This window comes from Corvus hawaiiensis, chromosome 9, assembly GCF_020740725.1.
Source record: "Corvus hawaiiensis isolate bCorHaw1 chromosome 9, bCorHaw1.pri.cur, whole genome shotgun sequence".
In the NCBI taxonomy this organism is placed as follows: domain Eukaryota; kingdom Metazoa; phylum Chordata; class Aves; order Passeriformes; family Corvidae; genus Corvus; species Corvus hawaiiensis.
This window is the reverse complement of record NC_063221.1, coordinates 8,797,593-8,819,651: the sequence shown is the minus strand read 5'-3', so window position 1 is coordinate 8,819,651 and position 22,059 is coordinate 8,797,593. Positions and strand designations below refer to the sequence as shown.

The 22,059-nt window shown below is 42.6% G+C and overlaps 1 protein-coding gene across 1 annotated transcript in view; it reads right to left on the bottom strand.

Annotated features, from left to right (window-relative positions):
• Positions 1–22,059, bottom strand: part of TEDC1 (tubulin epsilon and delta complex 1) — a 67,794-nt gene that overhangs the window by 12,103 nt on the left and 33,632 nt on the right. Inside the window, exons 6-7 of the mRNA XM_048312928.1 lie at positions 11,967–12,053; positions 8,742–8,954 (exon numbers count right to left, since the gene is read on the bottom strand). Coding sequence (XP_048168885.1) covers positions 8,742–8,954; positions 11,967–12,053 — 300 coding nt within the window. The remainder of the gene's footprint in view (positions 1–8,741; positions 8,955–11,966; positions 12,054–22,059) is intronic.

Sequence of the window (22,059 nt, the reverse complement as noted above, 5' to 3'; positions counted from 1 at the left end):
CAAAGGAAGGCAACAGACAAGTATTGCTTTGGATAATAAATTGCTCACTTACTTTTCAATTTGTTCTACCAAACTTTTATCTTGGGCAGCGGAGACAAACACTGATGACAGATCATCTCAGATCTAAGTGGCCTGCAGAAGCTTGGAGGGTCCCACTCTGCTTTTAGAATACTTTTATCACTGTGCAACATGAAAGCAGCCACTTCAGAACGAGTGCTGCTTGTGCCTTGCACCTCTCTATATTATCCTGCTTCAAGAGAACAGGATGTGAAACTTGAAATTCAAGCAGTGGGGTCCTTGTATAGACAGCCAGCAAAAGGCATGTTGATACAAACCACTCCTAAAATATAGAGATGAGAGGAAGGTATTACCACCTAGTCATACAAATTTTCAGAAAAGGGTTTTTCTTATCCAAGAATTACAAATAAAAAGAAAACAAAAAAATCCCCCCATGACTTACAGGGAATTTTTTCACCTCCAAACTGGTTTCATTTCCAGTTAGAAAATACTCCCTTGTCCCTTCCAGGGGCTTTGTATGACCACTGCAGAATCCCCCAGCACCCAGCCCTGTACTCTTCTCCCTGCTTTTAGGGAAGGCAGGAGTCATGCATCCAGAGCAGTAAAGGTCATTCCAGCAACACAGCCTATCCACAACTATGGCATGAGGAAAATGAACTTTAACTCCCAGGTGGAGATTTTCTACAGGAAACATTTTCAGAGTTTCAGTGCAGACATTTTCTAAAGCCACTACTCTTCAGATGCATTCAGCAGTGTCTATTATCTCACAATCTGAGGGTGAGTAGCAGCTGTAGGTGGATGTGAGGCTGCTTGGGTGGCCCCTGTGACTCTTGCCGCAGTTAAAGGCCAGGCCCTGCAAAGGGAGACAATCAAACAGCTCTCAGGGCTTACAGAGAGCCAGTAAAATGAAGCAAAATGATGAGTTTGGAGCTCAGAAGCGTACTAAAGCTTTATTTAGATGCATTTCTGGCTGGAGAGAAGATATGTGACAACACTAAATTACAGGTTTACTTTTATGTCAGCTCTTCTACAAGCACAAGGGACAAAGACAGAAACAAGGTGGATACTTTTTTCTCTTATGATCAAGTAACCTTGATTTCAGGCAGACAACTGAGAGAACAAGGCCAAGGTTTCAAGAAAAAAGGAAACAAAGTTAAGCTTTGAATGCATGAATGCAAATAATCCTTCTAAAAGCACCTCTGTCAACTCACCAAAAAAACCCCAAAAAACCCCAAGCAGTGCTGCAAAGCACTCAATGACCCCAGCTCCCGCTGGCAGAGGGGGAACCCATCCCCACAGTCTGCCTAGAGCTGCAAAGCAAGCCAAGCACCTCCTGGAAGTTACTGTCCCCAAAACCCACTCTGAAAGGTTCAGTAAAACACACTAATAGTGTTTCAGGGAGAGCTATCTAAAATACAGCCTCTGGCTGTGGTGTTTAACATGGCCTCTGTCAGCCAGAATTAGCTATGACCCCACGGTGCTGCCCTTGTGGAGGACAACATGTGTTGTAGTGGCTCACCATTGGCAAGACAAAATCCAGCAACCTTGTGGCTTCTGGTACCTCAAATCCCACCCTCAGCCTCCAAGCTTTTCAAAAGATAGTGGTGCTGGGACCTGTGCTTCCATATCTTGTACATCTGAGCCCTGCAGACATTCCTAGTCTTCATCCTTGTTTTATTCGGTGCTTTAACTGTGAGAACCTAAGTGCTACACTTATTTCTTTAAAATGCACTAAAACATTTACAGTGGCTACAAAACACATTCTCTCGTTGCAATGGGGTTTTTTTACACTTTATCATTAAATAAAGCTCATCTAAAATTTATTGGAGTATAATTCTCCAGCTGCATTTATTACATGTTTCATTGCCTTGGTCAGTATCCAACATCTTCATAAATAATGCAAGTAAAATATTAACACTGGTTATTTATTATACTTTAACTGATCCTGTCACCTAAGCAAACATTTTGGCAAAGGAAGGGAAAGCAGCACCTTCTGGGAAGCAAGAAAAACTTTCACCCACGCACACCTAAACCCCAGAGTTCTGCACACAGAACAGGAGACGGCACTCAAGTTTTTAATGTTCCACTCCTCCCTAAGGAGCTGGAGTCTTTTAGCATACATAAGCCCCATGAAAAATGTCAGGCTAGGTAATTTATTTTCAGTTACAGTTTTTGTGTGTGTTTGAAATCAGTTTGCTGATTTAGCCACTGGTACACGGAGTGCCTCTGTGTCTCACACAGCTCGGCACTCATTCAGCAATCTGCACAGTGAGTTGCATCTGCAAACGAAGAATAAATACTTATCTTTCCAACCCTTTGTATGCTGCAAGCTTAACATTGACTATTCAAGTCTGGCCAGCCTACACAGAGTTCTCAGAAGCAAGCAAGAGTCTTTCAGAAAATCTCCCAGCTCTGCTTATGTGCAGTAACTTTCCTCATGCACACCAGCCCTAAACCAGGGTAACTTGGGACTTCAGGTCTAAAGCAGGTTTTAGATCCTGCTGTCAAAAGGAGAACTAGATGCACAGGCATGATTCCTTTCCTCCTTCCATCACAAGAGAGAGCACACTGCCTTCCATGAACAATCACTTGGATCTCTACATGCACTTACCAGAAACAAGCAGCCTCGGATCTCCTGCTAGGAATATTGATGAGTGAGAAATAAACCAGTGCAAGAAAATACAAGAGCAAAGAGTGAATATAAAGATCAGGATTTACTTCCTACTGTTTACAGCAGATTCATGTTTTCTAATAGCCTAAATCTGCCAGAGCCACGGCAATTCCATCAGCAGCAAATTAAATCCTACATTTAACTAAGTAAGAACTGCACATAAGAGCCAGTAGACTTGTCCCTCCTTGCCGTCCTCCTGCCCACGTCCTCCACTGCTCCCTTTGATGGATGTTTTGGTTGATCTCTGTGGGTTTCCTCCCCCTTCCCAAACATCTGGGCCCAGCCAACCATGCACTTCCAAAAGCTGCTCTTGTGGTCTTGCTAGTTCTTCAATTTCTTTTCGCATGAGGAGCTCCACTGACAGCTGCTCAGTGCTCCAGATGGAGGTTTGCAAATACAAAGTGCAACACAGAAGCGTTCTGGGACCAGGAAAGGGAATATGCTGACTGAGGAAATAAACCAGCACTGAACCATTCCCTACCACCCCTCCACTTCCTCCACCCCAGACAGCATGGATAATTAACTGCTCACTACACTAACATCTTCATATTAGCAAAAAGCCCAGGGAACTAGAATAAACAGCAGCAACAGCAAAGATGAAATGGGAACAGTGTGCTCACAAAAAAAAAAAAGAAAAAGAAAAGGTGGTTTTGACAAGCCCCAGAGAGTTCTTCAGCAAGAGCCCAGCTCTCTTCGCCACAAATCCCTGATTTAAGGCAACAGAAACACAACCCAGCCCTGCACCAGTGCAGGAAGGAACTGAGCCCACTGGGAGCCAGTCCAGCCCCACCAGTGCTCCTCACCATTCCCATGGTGCAGAAAGCAACAAGAATTCACATTTTCCTAGCAGTGGCTACTAGGGACCCACAGCTCCTCACCCCCTCTCCAATCATTATGAGGCATACAGAAAATCTTTGGAAGTGCATTTATCTAAGTAGGTACAATTCAAGTCAATTTTGGTAAGAAAAACAAAAAAACTCAACCACAACCAGAAGGATATAGGACTATGTTCCAGCATCAGCTTCTGGAGCTGCTCCCCTGCTTCAGATTTTGAAGACTTAAATCAAAAGTAATCAAAAACCATTTAGTCTTTTATAAATGTAAGAACCTTAGAAGAAAGGGCTCTCTTTTTAGACTCTACAAGGTCTGCAGCAGTGTGCTGTGATGAGCTGGCAGTGGCAAAATGTTGAAGTGAAATCACAGAACTCTTGGGATGGAGTGAAAGTCTCTCTATGCTTCAGTCCCTACCACCTTCACCTGATTGGGTGCCCCAGGCCATTCCTGCAACCCCTGCACCCGCCCTGTCCCCAGAAAGAGAAAACAAAACGTCCCCGTCCCATGTCCCATACAGCCCCTCCCCAACACACTTGAATTCAAAGGGCATCTCTTCTGACACAGGGCAGCCCTGCATCCTCCCATCCCTACCCGGGAGACAGGTGCAAGGGTTTGGGAGGGTTAGGGATTATTGAATGGAGGGGAGAAGATGGATCAGGAGAAAAACACAGAAACAAACACAGAATGTAGGTTTCAGTGCTCTCCCACTGTGATTAAGGAGGTCTGGTATGGGCCAGGGATTCCAGTCTCGCCTGGGTACTCAGACACACCACTGGCCAAGCACACAAGCACAGCCACCAGTATTTCTGGGGAGAATTGGTGTGTGGAAAGAGCATGTTCCAGCTCAGATTAATGGCTCTAAGCCTTTCTGCTCTGTGCCTCAGAGATGTATGCATGAGCAAGCTCCATCCCATCACACCACCATCTCAAAGGAGTCTGGCTTGCTTTTAAAGGCAAGAGAACACAGAGGGTCCCAGGATACGATATCCCAAGTTTCAACAAACGCTCAGAATGGTACAAGCATTTACGTGATGAAAACTGAAACGATTACCATGTGGAGTCAAATACTCTGCATTCCAGCTTTGTGGATGCCAAATGTTTTAACACAGACTGAAATCAAATCCTCCCCTCTAATAGAGGAGCAGGTAACAAAATATTCAGAAAGGAAAAAGCAAACAAACAAGTTCTCTTCTGGGATTAGGAGATTTCATCTTTTACAGTTAAGTTTGTTTCTGAGAGGAGAAATGTTCTTAAAGCTTAACGATTTCCCTCCCCTTTTTGATCATTTCCAGATCCCCAAAATGTCACCAAAGAAATGATTATTTGCCCAGTACTGCAAAGAAAAGAGCAAAGCTAACAAAGAAAGCCCCATATTCAGATCACACCTCTGTCATATGCCTTTTCTCCTCCAAGATATTGAACACACTGCTGCCTAGAGATGGGTAGCAGTTAAAATGTCCTATTAATCAGGGTTTCACAAATCACCCAAATCCCACAGCAACATTCAAATGTCTTCTAGTGAATGTCCTTGAAAGGTGAAACGGTTTCACGGTCATTCCAAGCACACAACCAAAGAAACAGCTGAGGGTAAGTAGAAACAAACAAGAGAATAAGGAAATGAAAAATGAAACAAAAGAAAATAAGTAAAATAATTTTCTTAATTTTAAGAGACTTAAGATTGATAGTTTTAACTACCAGAATCACAGTGCGCAAATGATCAAACTTGCAACAAATAGATTCATTGCCCCTGAAACCACATCTTGAATTGTAAGTAGTTATGCTTAGTGGTGCAAACCAGGCATCGTGGCATAGCAATGACTTTAACACATCTGAAACACTTCTACACAGTCCAAAATAAATAAATGAATCAACTGCAGGCTTTCCGAAATGAAAGACGCTTCAACAGGTTTTCAAGCCCAATCCACAGCCTTAGAGCAGGTCAAGTAATTTCCTTTAGGTTCACCCTTCATGAAAACCAAGGAGCATCAGAAGAACAGTAAAAAATGCTTCCTCCTGCTCCATTGTGATACCCCTCTTCAATCTCTCCTCTTCTTGTGCAAGGAGCCCAGTAAGTTTCCTCAGAGAAACCCTTTCACAGCTTGGGTCATCACTGCATCCCCTCCCTGTTCCTTTCCAGCTCAAACACTTTTTTTTAAATTTATGAATGGGACTAGCACCACACATCGCATTCCAGAAACAGACAGGAGTATTTTAAGTTTTGCTTTTTTCTGCTTCCCTAACAGTTTTAGAATCCGGTTTACTATTTCTGACCGCTGACCTTTCCACAGAGCTCATTCACATGCCATGACGATCCGAAGAAACACATGTAAAATTACGATGCTCCCTTCAGACGTGTTAGCCTGGATTTATCTCCACGCAGTTGTAGCTGACGTTTTACCACTCAGCACAAGGACCCTCAATAATCCTTTGCTGTTGTCCTTCACGTCCTTTCAGGGATTCGATCTCCTCCCTCCACGTGGGCACCTCGCCATGCAGCTCCTTTCCCAGAGCTGAGGGTGGCTCCCAGGCCCGGGAGGCTCCACCAATGACCACCTCCACAAACCCATCCCAGCCGCCTCCTCCCGGCTTCCTGCTCTGCTGTTTGCTCAAGGCAGAGAGGGAAGACAATCACATGGGCAGTTTATTTTTGCTGAGAATCTTTTCAGAGCCTTCATCAAATACCATTTGCAAATGCGATTAAGCAGCATCAATCCAGCTGCCCCTGCCCACATGCTCACTGCTCCCTTCAGAGAGCTCCAACAGATTTCAGAGTCATGATTCCTCTCTGCAGGAACTGTGCTGTCTCTTCCCCAGTATATCATGTTTCATCATGTGCTCTCAATTGTGCTGTTCAGAACAGTTTCTACCCAGTTGCCTGGCACAGATATCAGGCCTACTGGCAACAACAGACACAAACACTCTGCAGATTATCAGGTTCTTTGTGAAGTACAAGGTAGTGGACATAAGAGCTGTAATAAACTGTGCTGTCCCTCAGCTGGGCATGACTGTAAGAGCCAAGATAATTTCCAGATGTCTCAGTACTGCAAGATACAAAGTTAGTGATAATGACTTCAGCTACCCTGTATCTTCTCTTTGTTTGATTAAAGAAATAATATAGAAGGAAAGATTTGATAAGCTTATTTCTCCAGGGAAAAGAAGGGGTCAGAAACATACAATTGATAGAGGAGCCTGCATTCAGCAAGCATCCTGGCTGTGGGAAAAAAAGACAGACCACAGGAAGAAAGCATCACGCAAGCAGCAACACTATGCAAAGCAAGGCTTGATATAAAGAGGATTGATGGAGAGTCATCTGACCCCAAGCATTCCAAAAAAAGCTGTCATGTAGCATTACAAAACAATTCTGTTTCAGGGCATATGTAGAAGAGAAGGCATTTGTAGTAAACCAGCCTTTTAACAACATACTTAAGATGCACTCCATTTATCAAAGTCCCAAACTCATATGACATCCAGAGAATCTCGGAAACACTGGAACATGACCAACTGTCATTCAAATCCGATCAGTGCATCTACTTCAAAGAAGAATCATCAGTTAAATCTTTTTGGACTTAATCCCCAAATGTAAGCATTAAAGAAAAAATCAGTGTGATATTATGTAATACCTAACATCATATTTAACAGCATATATATTGTTACATGTAAGAGAAGTCAGAGCATATCTTGCTTTAGAAATCATGCACTGGAAATTTTATTTTTAGAATTCAAGGTCTGAGCTGTCCCACAATAGTAGTGTCCATTTTGCCCCAGGAACAACAAAATCTGATGATTCTAGAGATCTGCCTAGTCCAGTACCCTGTCACTGACAGTGATCGACAGTAAGTGCCTAGAGAAGACTCTAAGACAAATGTAAATACATGGAGATACTTCCACAGAGCTCAGCCTCCAAAGACTTGTTCTCCCACTAACTCATAAGGTTGCAATTTGTATCTGCATATTTTATGGTTTGATGGATTTCAACTTCCAAGAATGTGTACAACAGATTTCAAATCCACGTACCCTGCTTATATCCACAGTGCCCTGTGGGAAGAAGTTTTGTACTCTGTGTGAAGCCACAGCTCCTTGTGCCTTCCCTATCCAACTGATCCTAATTAGTTCCTTATGCTTAAGGTAGAAGAGAGCAATTAGCTCTCCACACACTTTTTCCATGCCAGATGCCTTTTGAACTCTTGGGCAAATACTTTTTGATCTGACAACCTGCCATTTTCCATTTTGGCAGCTGATCTACAATCCTGCCTACCAACACTCCAATCTAAAACCACACACTCCTCTCTGTCCTGAAAGAAAAAAAATCAAACACCCTGGGCAAAAAAAAAACCCTCTCCTGAGTTAACACAAAGTGGTGATATAGCAGTTTTGTTACTGCTCTGTCTGTCCCAACTGTTTCTTTCACTTTTTCTCCATCCAGAGGTAACCTATTTGGTATCCTTGTCTCCACCTGATGCCCGGAAAGAATCACTAGTTTTTTATGCCTGCCTCTTCATTGTTCTCCTTGTGCCAGTATGTTGATACTCAGATTCACCTTCTACATCTACATTAACATCTCCTTTATTTATGCCCCACCACCCGCTCTGGGTGCTTCCCAGTGTCTCCCCATCCTTACACAGCAAATACCACGCACACTTCCTTCATATCACCTGCTTTCCTCCACAGCCAGCCTCCCACAGCCAGTCTGTTCTTCCATCAAATCTTGTGCTCAGTCTCTTCCCTCACTTCGCAGGTTTCAAATTCCTCTCATTCCTTCCCCCATCAGACATTTCAAAGACTCCTAATTCAATGAAAGATGACAAGCTCAGGCCTCTTTCCCTGTAAATACTTTTCTTTATTTTCTCACTATAACCATTACTGCTGCTTTCAGCCTGCTGCATCCATCCCCTCTGGGGCTGCCATGATTTCCTTCTCTTTCTCTTTTCTCCTCTCCTCTGCACTGCCTATCTTTTGAAGCCTTCCCTTCCAAAAGAACACTTGTTTTGTTTCAGCGCGCTGCCTCTCCGGGACAGATGCCTACTTTGTGTTTGAAAGAGCACTTGCCGTGCTGTGGGCATAAACAGATGAGGAACTGCAGATCTGACACCGTGACTGCAGCAAGGTTGACACAGAACAGCAATAGGGAGGCTGTCCTAGGATGGGCCATAGAGAGTGAGATGAAAAATGCAGGATCCTAAAAATCTCCAGTGGACATGAACACCACCCAGAGCCTTACCTTCTCCCACCACGCAGCCTTTCGCTGAGTTACGAGCTGGTGCAGTTGGTCTTGGAGAGCCATTAGATCTCTGGATAATCTGTCCATTTGCCCAGTCAGCTTGTCAGCCCAGGGGCAGCAGGAGGTCACCTCTGGCAGCCTTCTTTTCTCTCCATGAGCGTCCTGGGCCTCCCATATATTTCCCTCTTCAGCCATATTATCCAACACAGTTTCCTAAACAAAAAACAATAAAAGTTACTTTTCAGCAGGAGCTAAAATGGCTCCCCCCATCCTCCTGGTAATTCATAGCTAGGAGTTCACTGCTGCCATCTCAATATACGGTTGCTCCACAATTTCAGAGTTATTTTAAGAGAGAACCTCCTCAGTTCACTAGAACATATTTCCAAGTTAACAGAAAACTTATGTTGCTAACCTAGTTAATTTTGGAAAGCACTGCACAGTCAGCTACTCTCCACTGCACTAAAGTATAAAGTAACACTCATGAGATGGAGGTGATCAGCACTGCAGCAGCTCTAGGTATGCCCTTCCTCTCAAATTCTGAGGTTGGATGCACTTCTATGGCTTTTTGTAACAAAGTGATGACCAGGACGGAGGTACATGCTCACACTGTTTGGGAGAGCCCCACCTGCTCTAACACCCACAGGTGCCCCTGGAAAACTCCACAAGTTGAGGAACATCCAGAGATCCCTGCTCCAGGCTGATCAGGAACTGGCAGCTCTGCTTGACCATGACCATCTAGCTGGTTTGATAATTAATTGTGCAATTGCCTTCTGAGATAGCAACTGCCATTTCAAATGCTCAAGGAAAAAAAAAAAACCAGAAGCATTTAAACAAAACATTCAGAGTCCATCTATACAGTCTGGTGCACAGATTGTGCAGAAACACAATTTTCAAGCCAGAGTAGCACAGCATAACTAAAGGACCCAGGCCTCACTCACAGAGTATTAAATATTTATTTCCATACTGTTATCAAGAAGACATTCAATAGGAGAGGTCATAATCTCTTTTAAGGACATAATTTGCATTCAAAATTATCTTTAGCAATTGAAGAAGTAATTTAAGAACACTGGCAGGAAATTCAGCAGTTGAGCAGCGTGGTCTATACACGAGCAAGGAAAAACCAAGTGGATAATTACTGGCACAGCAGCAACATTGCTGGATGAGACGTCAGAGAGCCAGAAGTCACCGATGTCACACTGTTAAAGTCAAGCACCATGTCACAAAGTATAAACACAAGTCTCCGTGACAGAAGAGTGCTGACTGTAATGCTGACATACAGGTGAGGCACTTGAAGTTAAACACAGACAAATGGGAGGGAAAGTCCCAGATGAGAGCAGCAACAAACATCAAAAGCTGGAATGAATGGCCTACAAGGACACATAAAGACATCAAAACTTTTGCTTAGCCTAGAAACAGGGACTGGGAAGGCAGTGACATGCTAACAGCCTTCACTTATATAAAAGACTGCTATAAAGAGCATAGGAATTTTTATTTTTTCCCTTCTTTCTCTCTTTTCTCAGAAGGTAGGTTAAAAACTCTAGCTTAATTCACAGCAAGAGATTCTTAGGCTCATGCAAGAAAAAGCTTCAGAAGACAGCTACAAATGGCATAAGGCACCCTGCAAAACCTCCTTTCTAGGCAAGCGTTGGTACTGGGAATTGGCACAAAGCAGCACTAAGGGCAGCAGCTCCTGCTGACCCATGGCCCAGCCCATGAGAATGCAGACATGGTAGGGACATTGACAGGATAACAAACTGCATGGATATAAAGCAAAGGCGTGTGGTTTTTTGGGAGGTTGGGGGTTCTTCTGTTTATGCCTTATTTTGAAATTCATTAAATGACAGAATTGTAAAGTAACATTAACATTTGGACAATGTTCTCAGGCACATGGTGGGATTTTTGGGTTATCTTGTGCGGGCCAGGAGTTGGACTCAACGATCCTTGTGGATCCCTTCCAATTCAGGATATTCTGTGATTACTGCAGTCATTCCAGCTCCTGCAGTGATGTCATGCTCTGTTGTGTTCCTGCCCACCACCATCAGAAGAACTGGCAGCAGCTATGCAAGAACCATCCTATCCCTCAGGTCAGCAACACAAAACACAAGTTTGGTAGAAAGAAAACTACAGTCTTTTCAAAGCACATCTCATTCCCATACTGTATCTCATTCTCATCCTACTGCATCCAGGAACAACCACCATCAGCAGTGACACAAAAGGCAAATTCACCATCCAGCACATTGAATAGTTTAAAAAGATGTGTTGGTCAAGTATTTATTTAGGACTTAGCTCCAGAAAGCAGGCTAACACTCTCCACACTCTTCAACATGTCAAAGGCAAATGTTTTTGTGGATACACAGAAATACTTGCAGTTGTATTTTATCTATCGGGAGCCAGGCCTGTGCTAATTTGATGCTTTCCAAAAAACCCTAAGATGGTAAACATGTAAAGCAAAACCCATTAGATAACTAATGAAAATTGGAAGTACCCTTCAAGACAGGTGAGGTAATTCCACACTGCTCTCTGCCTTGCTTTTAGTGTAGAAGGCGGCATATGGGTAATTAGCAGTCAGCTCACCAATTCTCAAAATTTTGTAAGCTCATACAGCTAATGTGGTGTGCTAAAGAATTATTTCAGCAACACTGAGTGGGCAAAAGTCGTAGAGAGAAGTGAGATGGATGGCATCGTTTGCACTCACTTGAGAAATCCTAAGATGCGCAGAAGAAAGGGTTATTGATTTTCTTATGTTCATTCAACACAGTTCAAGGGGAAATCAGCAATGTCAACACACTATTTGGCTGGGAAAAAATGAAGTTGTTTTCAATATCAGCTGCCTGCAAATTTAGTTGTTCTCAAGACTGCAATAAAGCTTAGAGTCCCTCTTCTGAAAAGCCATTTAATTTTACCAAAGTGTGCGACTGCTATGTTTAAAAACTATTAAAAAGATGAAGATCAGACCTTTTAATTTGTGTTAACTATATGAAATTCTGCCATTCTGCCCTGCAATTTCTCAACTCTGCTGGGTGAGTCCTACTGAAGAAAACAGGAATGAAAAAGAACTATGAAAAATTTCCTTACTTTACCAAGACTTCTTTTTCCCTTTTTCTCAAGTGCTGTTGAACAGCTGGTTGCAACATTTAATTTTGTGGGACTAAAGAGCCTTTGGAAGTAGTCAGCTATGCTGAAGTCAAGAAAGCTGCACCCTTCAAAATCAGTTTGATTCATTACCATCCACTGCCAGTAAACTGGTTCCAGTTGCTTCCACTCCAAAAAGGCTTCCAGCTGCATGGTTTCAGACTCCAGGAGATGTAATAGCTACAGGAAAGGAGACAAAGGAAAGGAAATCAGGTAATGTTGGTCACTTCAGAACTACATGAAATGTGTACTGGGCCTGAAGTACAAAAACAGTGTGAGTGGTACATGGGACAACTCTGGGTGACTTTACAAGAACATTGTAAAAGCAGATGGGGAAACATGAAGTGAAACACTTCTTCCAGCATCACTGATTGATATCCCTCACGCCAAATGTACCAACTTCTTCAGCTTTTCTACACATAAATGTGAGTTTCCATATTGTTTGGAGGTATCAAAGAGACGTGCTTAGGTGAATGACCAGCTTCAAGTCTTCTATGCTTTTTGATTACCAAAATAAGCTGTTTCTCCAAAAGTATTTTTCCGCATCTATCCCTTCACTCTGAAACAGCATGGAAGAACTCACTCTAAAATGTTACGTATTTTATAAACTGTCTGATCTGCTGCATGAGGTATCCCTCCCTTTGCCTGAGAGCACTCAAAGGAGAGATGTTGCATTATAGCCACGCAAATTATAATTTTTTCACAAATATATACATGATACACATATATGTACACACATATGCGATGAAGGAGACATTCCAAGACTAAATATTTATATATCAGAAAAAAAAAAGTTCTTGTAAAGAATGATAACACGAACAAATTTACTATAAATCAGAGCTCACCAGCTTTAACAATTTTTGTTCTGACCATATATTTGAAATGAACAATTTTAACACCAATCTGACACCAAAGGCAACTTCTTAAGATGACCACAAAGAGTGTAGTGCCTTGAGGAGCATGGAAAGGACCAGACCAGTACCAGCTAAATCCATCTTGATGCCGTGATGATTTTTTGCCTTTTCTTTTATACCCCTTTTATACCTTTTTATAACTTCTGTATTGGTAGGTTTTTTAGCCTACATTCTTAGACTTATTTGTCAAGCTAGGAGACTATTAGAAGCTTCATAGTTAGGGATCAGTGTGCCCCAGACCCCAAGGTCCTCTCCAGAACACATTCTATAAACTAAGATAGAACCATCCAGGGGAAGGTTCCTCGGGGAGGGGGAGGCTCATTCAAGCCTCTCATTGGGGAATCTTTGATAGGTATGCTAATTAGTAAGACCTATAATGTTAGACCAGATCTATCAGGTGTGTGCATTGCGGGGTGCATTTCGGCGCATTCCACCTGGATGTGGTGCACCTAAGGTTTCTCAAAATAAATACCAAGGTAAAATCCCTTTTTCCCTTCTAACTGTGTTTGATTCTTGATTTTAAGACCAGGAAAAGGCATCAATCTAATACAGACAACTAACTATCTTCTGCTAGCTTTGTTTGCTTTAGTTACTTAGTACATAACATAATTTAAGTAACTGCAAAGTCTGAGTTGACTTTGCAATTTTATTATGCAGGTATTACTGGAAGATAAAGGAACCAAAGAAAGGAAACCACTTTGCAAGAGTAACTGCTGGAAATTATAAGCAGTTTGCTCTAAAACACGGCTGGATCCAAAATACAATTATTACACATTTGCTCACACACCAGACACTTGGCATTACGCTTAATGACTCTGCTAGTTTCAAGCTCAGCTGGGATATAAAAGGTGGAAGAATGGGGTTCTGTCTCCTTTTTTCTTTTCTCCTTTTTTTCTTTTTCATAGGTACATCTACAGCACAAATGGCTTACATTATGGAATCTGAAGCTTGCAATAAAACCCAGCCAAAAAGTTGATTAAATATTCAGGGAACAGCGAAGTTACTTGACTTTAAAGTAGCTTTGTAATGTGGTCACGAGCTGCATGTGAATGCAGTATGAACATGTCTTATTACAGCTAGAGAGGGCTGAAAGTTGGAATGGGGAGTTTTTCATTCTGAGCCTTCAAAAAAAGAATGATCTTAATAAAAACACAGTCATCATCTTTATTTTCACTAGAATGTTAGAAGCGCCATATGCCACTTGGTTTCACAGCACAACTGAAAGGGTATGGTTCTGAAACTTCACCAAACCTCTGAAGGATCTGCTGGAGTTAACTGACTTTAACAAGAATCAAAGCTTCCTGAGCAGTCTCCTAATCTCAAACCCTTTGGGATCTTTTGTATTTAGGGGCTTTTGTTGCCTTTTTTTTAACTGCTTCATTAGTTACACAAAACTTGAACAGCTTGTGTGAAAGCATTCATCTGACTCACCTACTTACAGCATCCTCACCTTTCACTAAGGTATCAACACCCTCAGAAATATCAGGCCAGCAACTGTGTGCTAGATTGCTTCAGCCATAAATCAGTAAAGGGATGACTACAGCCATCCTAGGAGGACAGTTTCCAGCATAGCTGGAATACACCGTGGCAGCCTCAGGCAAGCCTGCAATAGCCAACATTTGAGTTTCTACCCTGAGGGACTTTAGGCACTGCTCCTGAATGCCAATATCCTCTGCCATCCTCTGTATGGGCCTTGCAAGGCTTTGATGTTATTGCAGCACAGAGAATAAAGCAGAACACAATAAAAAATAATGTACTACAAATATCCTTGAGACACCCTAGCAAAAATCATAAAAACAAATAAATGTTCAAGGTTGGGAAGGGACAATGGATTGTATGTCCATGTGCCTTGAATTTGGTCACAAGGACAGCCTCCACATGACCCAGGGGTGACAGGTTTTCACTCAGACATGCCTGCACTTGGGAATGAACATTTCTGTTAGGCAGCTTCCTTCCCCCAGCCTCATCCTCTGCACAAGCTTCTCACAAGCACTTCGTGTTCTTTAACAAACTCTGCTTTTTGTGACTTTGAGGTGTACATTTTCTTAGGTCACACATCACAGTCATACCAGAGCTGGTATTTCAGAAACCAAAGCCCAAATTGTACCTCTGCATTTCCCCCCCTCCACAGTACCTTTACTTGTTCATTTACCACCAACAAGAGTTCACATATGCCATGAGCAGTTCCACTTCTGCTGCTACATGAACCGCTCAAAATGTAAAACAAATTCCTGAGCTGTAACTAAAGCTACCTGCCCATTTTCAATGAACTAAGAACCCGATACTGTCATGCCTCCTAATGAAATTTAAAGACTGAAGTCTGTAGAAGAGCATCAATATTTTTTCATTAAGAAAGTGAAGCAGGAAGTCAAAAATGTGCCTCACGTGGGTATCTAAGTGATGCTTAAGGATAATGCCTGAAAATTGTGTTTCGCTCTACACAAAATTAAGACAACAAAATCCATTTCCTTCATTCTTCTGGAGGAAGTTATTGCTCTAAAATATTTACACTGACTGAAAAAGTAATGACAAATTCAAACTGCTAATCTCTGTGGCAAGGCAATTCCATAATGACTGCTGAGAGCAAACACTTTGCAGTAACAACTTCTTTAAGCCATTGTAAAGAAACCACCCCTGGTGCAATCAACAGCTTTGCTATAGAGGGTAAACTGTGCCTAACTGAGCTGCCCCAGAGCAGGCTGCCAGGAAACCTCAGTGTGATGCAGAAGAATTCTAGCTCTGTAAAGAGCATGCCTTGCTTCCTCCGGCACGTGGTTGTGACCTCCAAAGCCAAATATCCAGCATCCAACCCAGATCACAGGCCTCAGGAAACTGTGGGAGCTTCAGCTGCAAAGTCTGAGATGACAAGGTGGTTTTGGATACTTCTCTAGAGATATTCAAAAGCCATCTGGACACAGCCCTGAGTAACGTGCTCCAAGGGACCCTCCTTGAGCAGGGAGGTCAGACCGGCTGGCCTCCAGCGGCCCTTTCCAACCCTACCCATTCTGTGATGCTCAGCAAGAGGCCAAAGTTGAATCTTCCTCAGGATCCACAAGTATAACTCATATGTTGTTTAAACATATTTGTAATTACTTTTTCTGTAGAGATATTAATCTCTTTCACATTATTTACCACCATATTACAAAAATCATTAGTGCCTGTAGACTGTTACGGAAATCAATATTTAATAAATTTGCAGCATAATGCTCCCTTTTCACGGGCTCAGTTCCAGAGAGCTCCCCACAATAAGTATTTAATCTCTGATGCCCACAGCTCATAATTCAACTACCACAGCACTGACGAAACTATTTTTAATCAAAAATTGCTCTGCCTAAATGTTCAGAAAATCATTTTATTGTTAGACAGACAAAAAATGGTCTTTCAGCAATAAATTCTGTTTCTTGGCTCAGAGACAAAACCCTGCTAATTCATCACCATTCACATACGTCTGTACACAGTAAACTTGCATTGGACTCCTGAGCCCTGCAAACCTCACTCCAGATGCCAACATCTCTGGAGAATTACTCAAGGCTTGAGACAGGGTTGGCTTAGTAGGAAAGCTTATATGGGGAAACTATCAAGACTATTCAATGATTATATTTGTTTAATAGGAAATTGCTTTATTCACTGTGCACTTGGGTAATTTGAATTCTAGTTCTGAATATCTCACAGCCACAGGAGAGAAGCTAAGTGGAGAAGTTCATTCTAAAAAAAATGCAAAGAAAAGAGGTAAACAATCATGAAAGTGACACAATTTACACTAACAGAAGTAAATCATAACTGGGACTAAGGCTTTAGAGACCTAACTGAGCATCAAATGAAAAAAAAAAAATTCAACACATCTTCTCCTCTACCAATAGAAAACTCCCTTAACTGAAAAAACATGCAAACCTTGACAAATGAGAGTCTCTCAGCAGGCAGGCCGCTAGGTGGATGGCATTTGGTTTAAAATGGCACACACTGCCCAAATTGCCTTTGGCAGGGCTAAGTTTTGAGACCCCCTTCACCAAAAAACCCCAGAGAAAATCTCAGTATCACAACCATCTCAGGCTGGGACAAACAAACAGTGTAGGTGGACACACTCAGTGCTCCAAGTTTCAGTTCCACATTGTGATTCTTCCAGAAGCAAAGCTGGTTTAAGACATTGCCACACATCCCTTGGAGGCTAAAGCAAAAATAAACAGGCCTGAAAACTAGAAAGTCACGCTGGAGTAGTGTGAAATACAAGCAGCTGAAGAGCAAAAACCTTCAGAACAATAAGCAGCCTCTAGCCACAAGGCAAATAAAGACTGTCCCTAATTTGTCTGCCTGTGAAGTATCATGAGACCCAAGACACAGCAGGAGAAGCATTGCAGCCCAACCATCACGAGGCAGTGGATCTGAAAGGCTCTTGGAGAAAAGAAGTGGATGAGAATTTCTTCCAGCACCAGCTATGGATCCCATAGGGACCTTGACCAACATCCCAGCAGGGATAGGAAAAGACCTCTGGCTCCAGAAAATAGTATTTCTGTGTCTGATGAGCACCACCTCTTTTGGAGTTGTAATTTTGGGGGGTGGTTTTGTGCTACAAGGGCAAGCGGGACTTGAATCTTTTGCAGAAGACACAATACATAAAATACAAAACACAGCAGCTTTGGGTGCAGGAGTATAATTCCAGATGCTTTGATATGTGCAAGATCTCCAACACCTAAATCAAAATATGTAACTTTTCCACCCACCAACGCCAGTTTTATGCCACCACAGCTCAAAATTCAACTGAGCTATCTCGGTTTCACACTGCTGAGAGCAGGAAATCAAACCACTAGTTAAAAACTTAAATGACAAAGATCATCATTATAAAACATAATTGCTATTTGTGGAGGGATTCAGAAAACAGCTGTTTAAAATGCAACTGAAAGAAAATTAAATTTAAAACAAACAGAATGAGGCATTTGGCAGATAAAAATTGTATTACAGCTTTCACATTGGTAGGCAATGAAGTGGGATGCATTAATGGCATTCATTTGCAGAGGAACGGGTCAATGAATGGACTGCTTGGCATTTTCCCTATGGAAACGGCATGTATTAAAACATGGCAAAAATACCAGGAAAAAGAAGACTGAAGTTTTATACTTCAGCAGCCAGGATCAATACATGTAAGAATGATTTTCTTACCCTAAATGTACCGATGATTTTGGGTGCCCAACCTGGCATACCTGAAATGCCAAATTTTCAGGCAGTACCAAATACTTTTAGCTCAGTTAAAGCACATCCAGTAGATACCAAAACTCACAATTTACTTTAGAGAAATCTCAGCGAGAGGATTTCAAAGAAAAGCATCAAATTGTATCACAGTACTGCCTGACAGCTGTTATTATTGTACTGCCAACCAAAACCCCCATGCAGCTGATGTCAAAAAAAGACCATTATTCTTCTGCTTTTATTCAGACTTTCTGTACACAGAACAAAGCATTATCCATACTCATTTCTTTCCTTTCCTCCCCCCCATACACTCACCCATTTCCCTGTATTTTTAACAGGCCACAGAAACACACATAGAAATCAACAAGAACAAGCAGTTTCTAACTTGTTTAACTGTTCTGAATTCAGAATTGATGCCACGCTTCTGAACAGCTCCAATATCCTGGGTTCCGTGCACTTCCACACAGGGTGTAACTACACCAAGAAGTGCTGGTTATAGGAGGAGCATCCCTGTGTGTGTACCTGCCTTGTTTTCCATGCACCTGTTCCATGGGTGTCCTGACCTTCCACAAGCACCTGCCAGCTCTCTGCCACGTTCTTTGCCTGCACACCTGTAAGGACCAGGTGGGCCTTACCCCAGGACTGGATGAGCAGCGACATCCAGACTTCCCCAGCTGTGCCTCAAGGGAGACAGGACAGAGCTGCACAGCTGCACCTGCACTCCCAGGACACCTTGAGATGGGTATCATGATGAGGACTGGCTTGTACAGCACCCACAGCAACAGAAACCCAACCTCTAAGCACCAACAAATATAAATGTTAAATAAAATTGAGGTCTTGCCCAAAGACAGAAAAAGAAACAAAGACAAATGGTTTCTGCCATCAGACACCCAACAGCACACAGAATTATCACAGATGTTCATCTTTGTTAAACAATTAATTTAAAAATTTATTCAATATGCGGATTAGTCTAAGCTTGCAGCTTGATATGAGTTACAGTTTCTCCCAGCCTAGCTCTTTGACAAGCCATCATAGACTATTTGTGCATGCAGGTATTTTCACACATTTTAAAATGTTACTGACTAGAGAAACTACTAATTTAAAGTCTGCTATAGTTTCTCATGTCAATTAATTTCTCTTGCTAGTCTCTTTCACACTTCTTTAAATTAAGCGACAAACATTTAAAAAGAATCACAAATCCAAAATCTCTCTCAAACCATGAGTAACAGCTGATTTTAGAACTCTATTTCCTTGGCTATTTAAAAAAACAAAAATACCTGCCAGTAGAGCTGAGTTAACATTATGGGCCAATTGCACACAAAGTTTAATTTTACAAGGCTGTAAAAACAGCTCTACCAGTCTCCTCACAATGTGAGCTGCAGTCTCACATCCAGAAAAACAGTTCAGTTCAGCTTTCCAGTAACAGTTCAGTTGTGGCCAAAGCCATTGTAATATATGGATTTAACTGCAGTCTGCTTCTTTAATCAGCAATGAGGCTGGAGAACACAGTGGTCCTGCCTTGCTTGACTTTCTGGATGGGTTAAGTGTATTTTTGATTCCGAGGTGGATGCAGGACAACACAAGGTCCCAGTTAGGGATCACAAAATGATCATAGTTCTGGGGCACTTCAGGATCAGCCTTCATCAATAGCTGTACTGTAAGAGAAGAGTGAGAAGCCTGGGGTCCCTTTTCTGTCAGAAGTTGGTAACTCATTTCTCTTTGGCATGAAAACAACAACAGTGAGTACTCCACAAGCAGCTCTGCACTATCTAGCGGCTACTGTTAGCTTCAAGGCACAATTCAAGAGATGAGTCAGGAGTCTTTAAGGTCCTCACCCCAATTTTTTTCCTGATATTTTATTTGTTCCTTCAGGGAACAATCCAACACCCCAGTTAAGATCCACTAGGCTGCACCAGCAAGACCCTTTCTGACTCCATCACCAAAAACTATCAGCAAGTAAGCCACTCTCACTCTGAGGTCTCTTCCAACAGAATGTTAAGAGGCAGCATAGCATGACCAGGGGATTTTGATGTGGATACAAGACACACCTCTCACCACACCAGCCTCAGCTGCTAAGTGGCAATTCCATCTTCAGCTTACAGGCATCAAATATGATGCTGGTACAACCTTTGCTGTAGCACTGTGTGAGCCGCAGTGCCTGCCTGTCCTCCCTGTGTTGACCCAAAGCATCACCTGAGCTGGACAGCTTGCTCCCCACACTGGGTTTGCTGGCCCTTCCACCAAAGAAAAAAAAAAAAAAAAAATCAAACACCGACTGATGATAAAATACCTCAGCCTTGTCTCTCCAGCTTATTAATTCCAGCTGCATTGTCTCAGGTGGAATTATATTATAGTATATCACTGTCATCGTCACTGTCACAGCATTCAAATTATGTTAAGTATGGCATGAAACAAGCAAAAGCACAAAAGCAGCAGTGATGCTCAGTATCATTCCATCGGTTCTGCTGCTGGCAATCACAACCAAGCGTTCATATCAGTGCAGTATGTATAGACTGTGTGTCAGAGACACCTTCCTTTCTTAGGGTGTAGGAGTCTAACATATTGCTGCTACATAGTCCAACAATTTATGGAGTCCATGATAAACCACTGCATCATTTTTCAAGGTCCAAGAACTCTATAAGCTTGGTCAGTAAAATGTACTAAGCAATAACTCATCCCCAAAAAAATGGTGATGGCAACTACAGAACTGCAGCTCTATTAACTCCTTTTTTTTTTGTATGGATAAGTTTAGCTGAAAGCAATATTAGTGACAAATTGCAGCCTGGGGAAATTTTCAGATCAAGGTAATAATGCTATGAGGTAGAATGATTTGCTTTAGTGTTGCTATATAATGCTGCCAGCTCCCTCCAACTGGACACTAACTGCAGCCAGAGGCCACCTTGCTTAAAAAAATATCTAAAGAAATATTTTAGCACTAAACCTGTCTGGAGTAATAAAACAAAACAGAGCGTCTTTCCCAAGAAGGGGCACTGGGAAAGTGAAATTGGGTAGAAAGTTCAACAACTAAATGATTCATGGCTGGTGACAAGCTAGTGCCTGTGAGATGAAGGAGCTGGTCTCCTGCTAACACTGCTGAACCACATTGGTGGGAAGGAACCTCTGGAGGTCTCTAATCCAGTCTCCTGCTCTAAGCAAGGTGCTCAGGACTCTGCCCAGCAAGTCCTGAACATCAACAACGCAGCAGTCACCCCTGCTCCAGGATCTGGTTCCAGAGTCTGATCAATTCATGGCAATTTTTTCCTGTTTTACCTGGCCAGAATTTCTTGTGTTCCAACTTGTGCCTGCTGCCCCTTCTCCTGTCCCAGTGCACCTCTGCGAAGGGCTTCATCCATGCTCCAGCTCTGACCACCTCAGTGGCCGTACTGGATTTGCTGCTGGTGTGCCACTGTCCTTGTGCTGAGACAAGGACACCAAGCACTCAGGCTCACGAGCACTGGGCAGAGGGGCAGGATCCCTCCCTTTGCCCTCACAGCATTCCAGCTAACAGCCAGTTTGAGCTCAGTGGCCCAAACAATTTTCCACTTGCACCAGCGCTCACTTGTCCAGCCCACCTCTAACCAACTTGGCTATAAGGATGTCAGGATTTTCCTCGAGTGATACACAAACACAGGCACATTCTCTGTGCCTACCTGCCTTTCTCCAAGCTCTTTAATTGCATGTCTTTGCCTCCTCCTGGGATGGGATACTCCATACTGCTTTGAAAGAGAACCAGCAGCAGGATCCGAGGGGACTGCAGAGATGGAAAGTGCCTATCCCAGAGCAGGTGGAACTGAACCAACTGGGAACAGCAGGCATCAGAGGAGCAGAAACCATCTGATGCCACAGCCAGTTGCAGGGAAGGAGGATTCTTTTGATCACATTCACCTTTTGAGATTTAAAGCAGGTTAGCTCCTGTAGAGGTTTCTTTCTACAGCATGAGGAAGTGTCATTCATACATTCCTAGCCTCTCCAACCTCCCTAAATTTACTCTCCCATAGGTATCCTTTCTCCTGTCATCAAGCCTGAACTTCCACTCTGACCTCCACCTACTTCGTGGCTCTGGATGGTGCTTGTCCATCTTCCAGACAGGA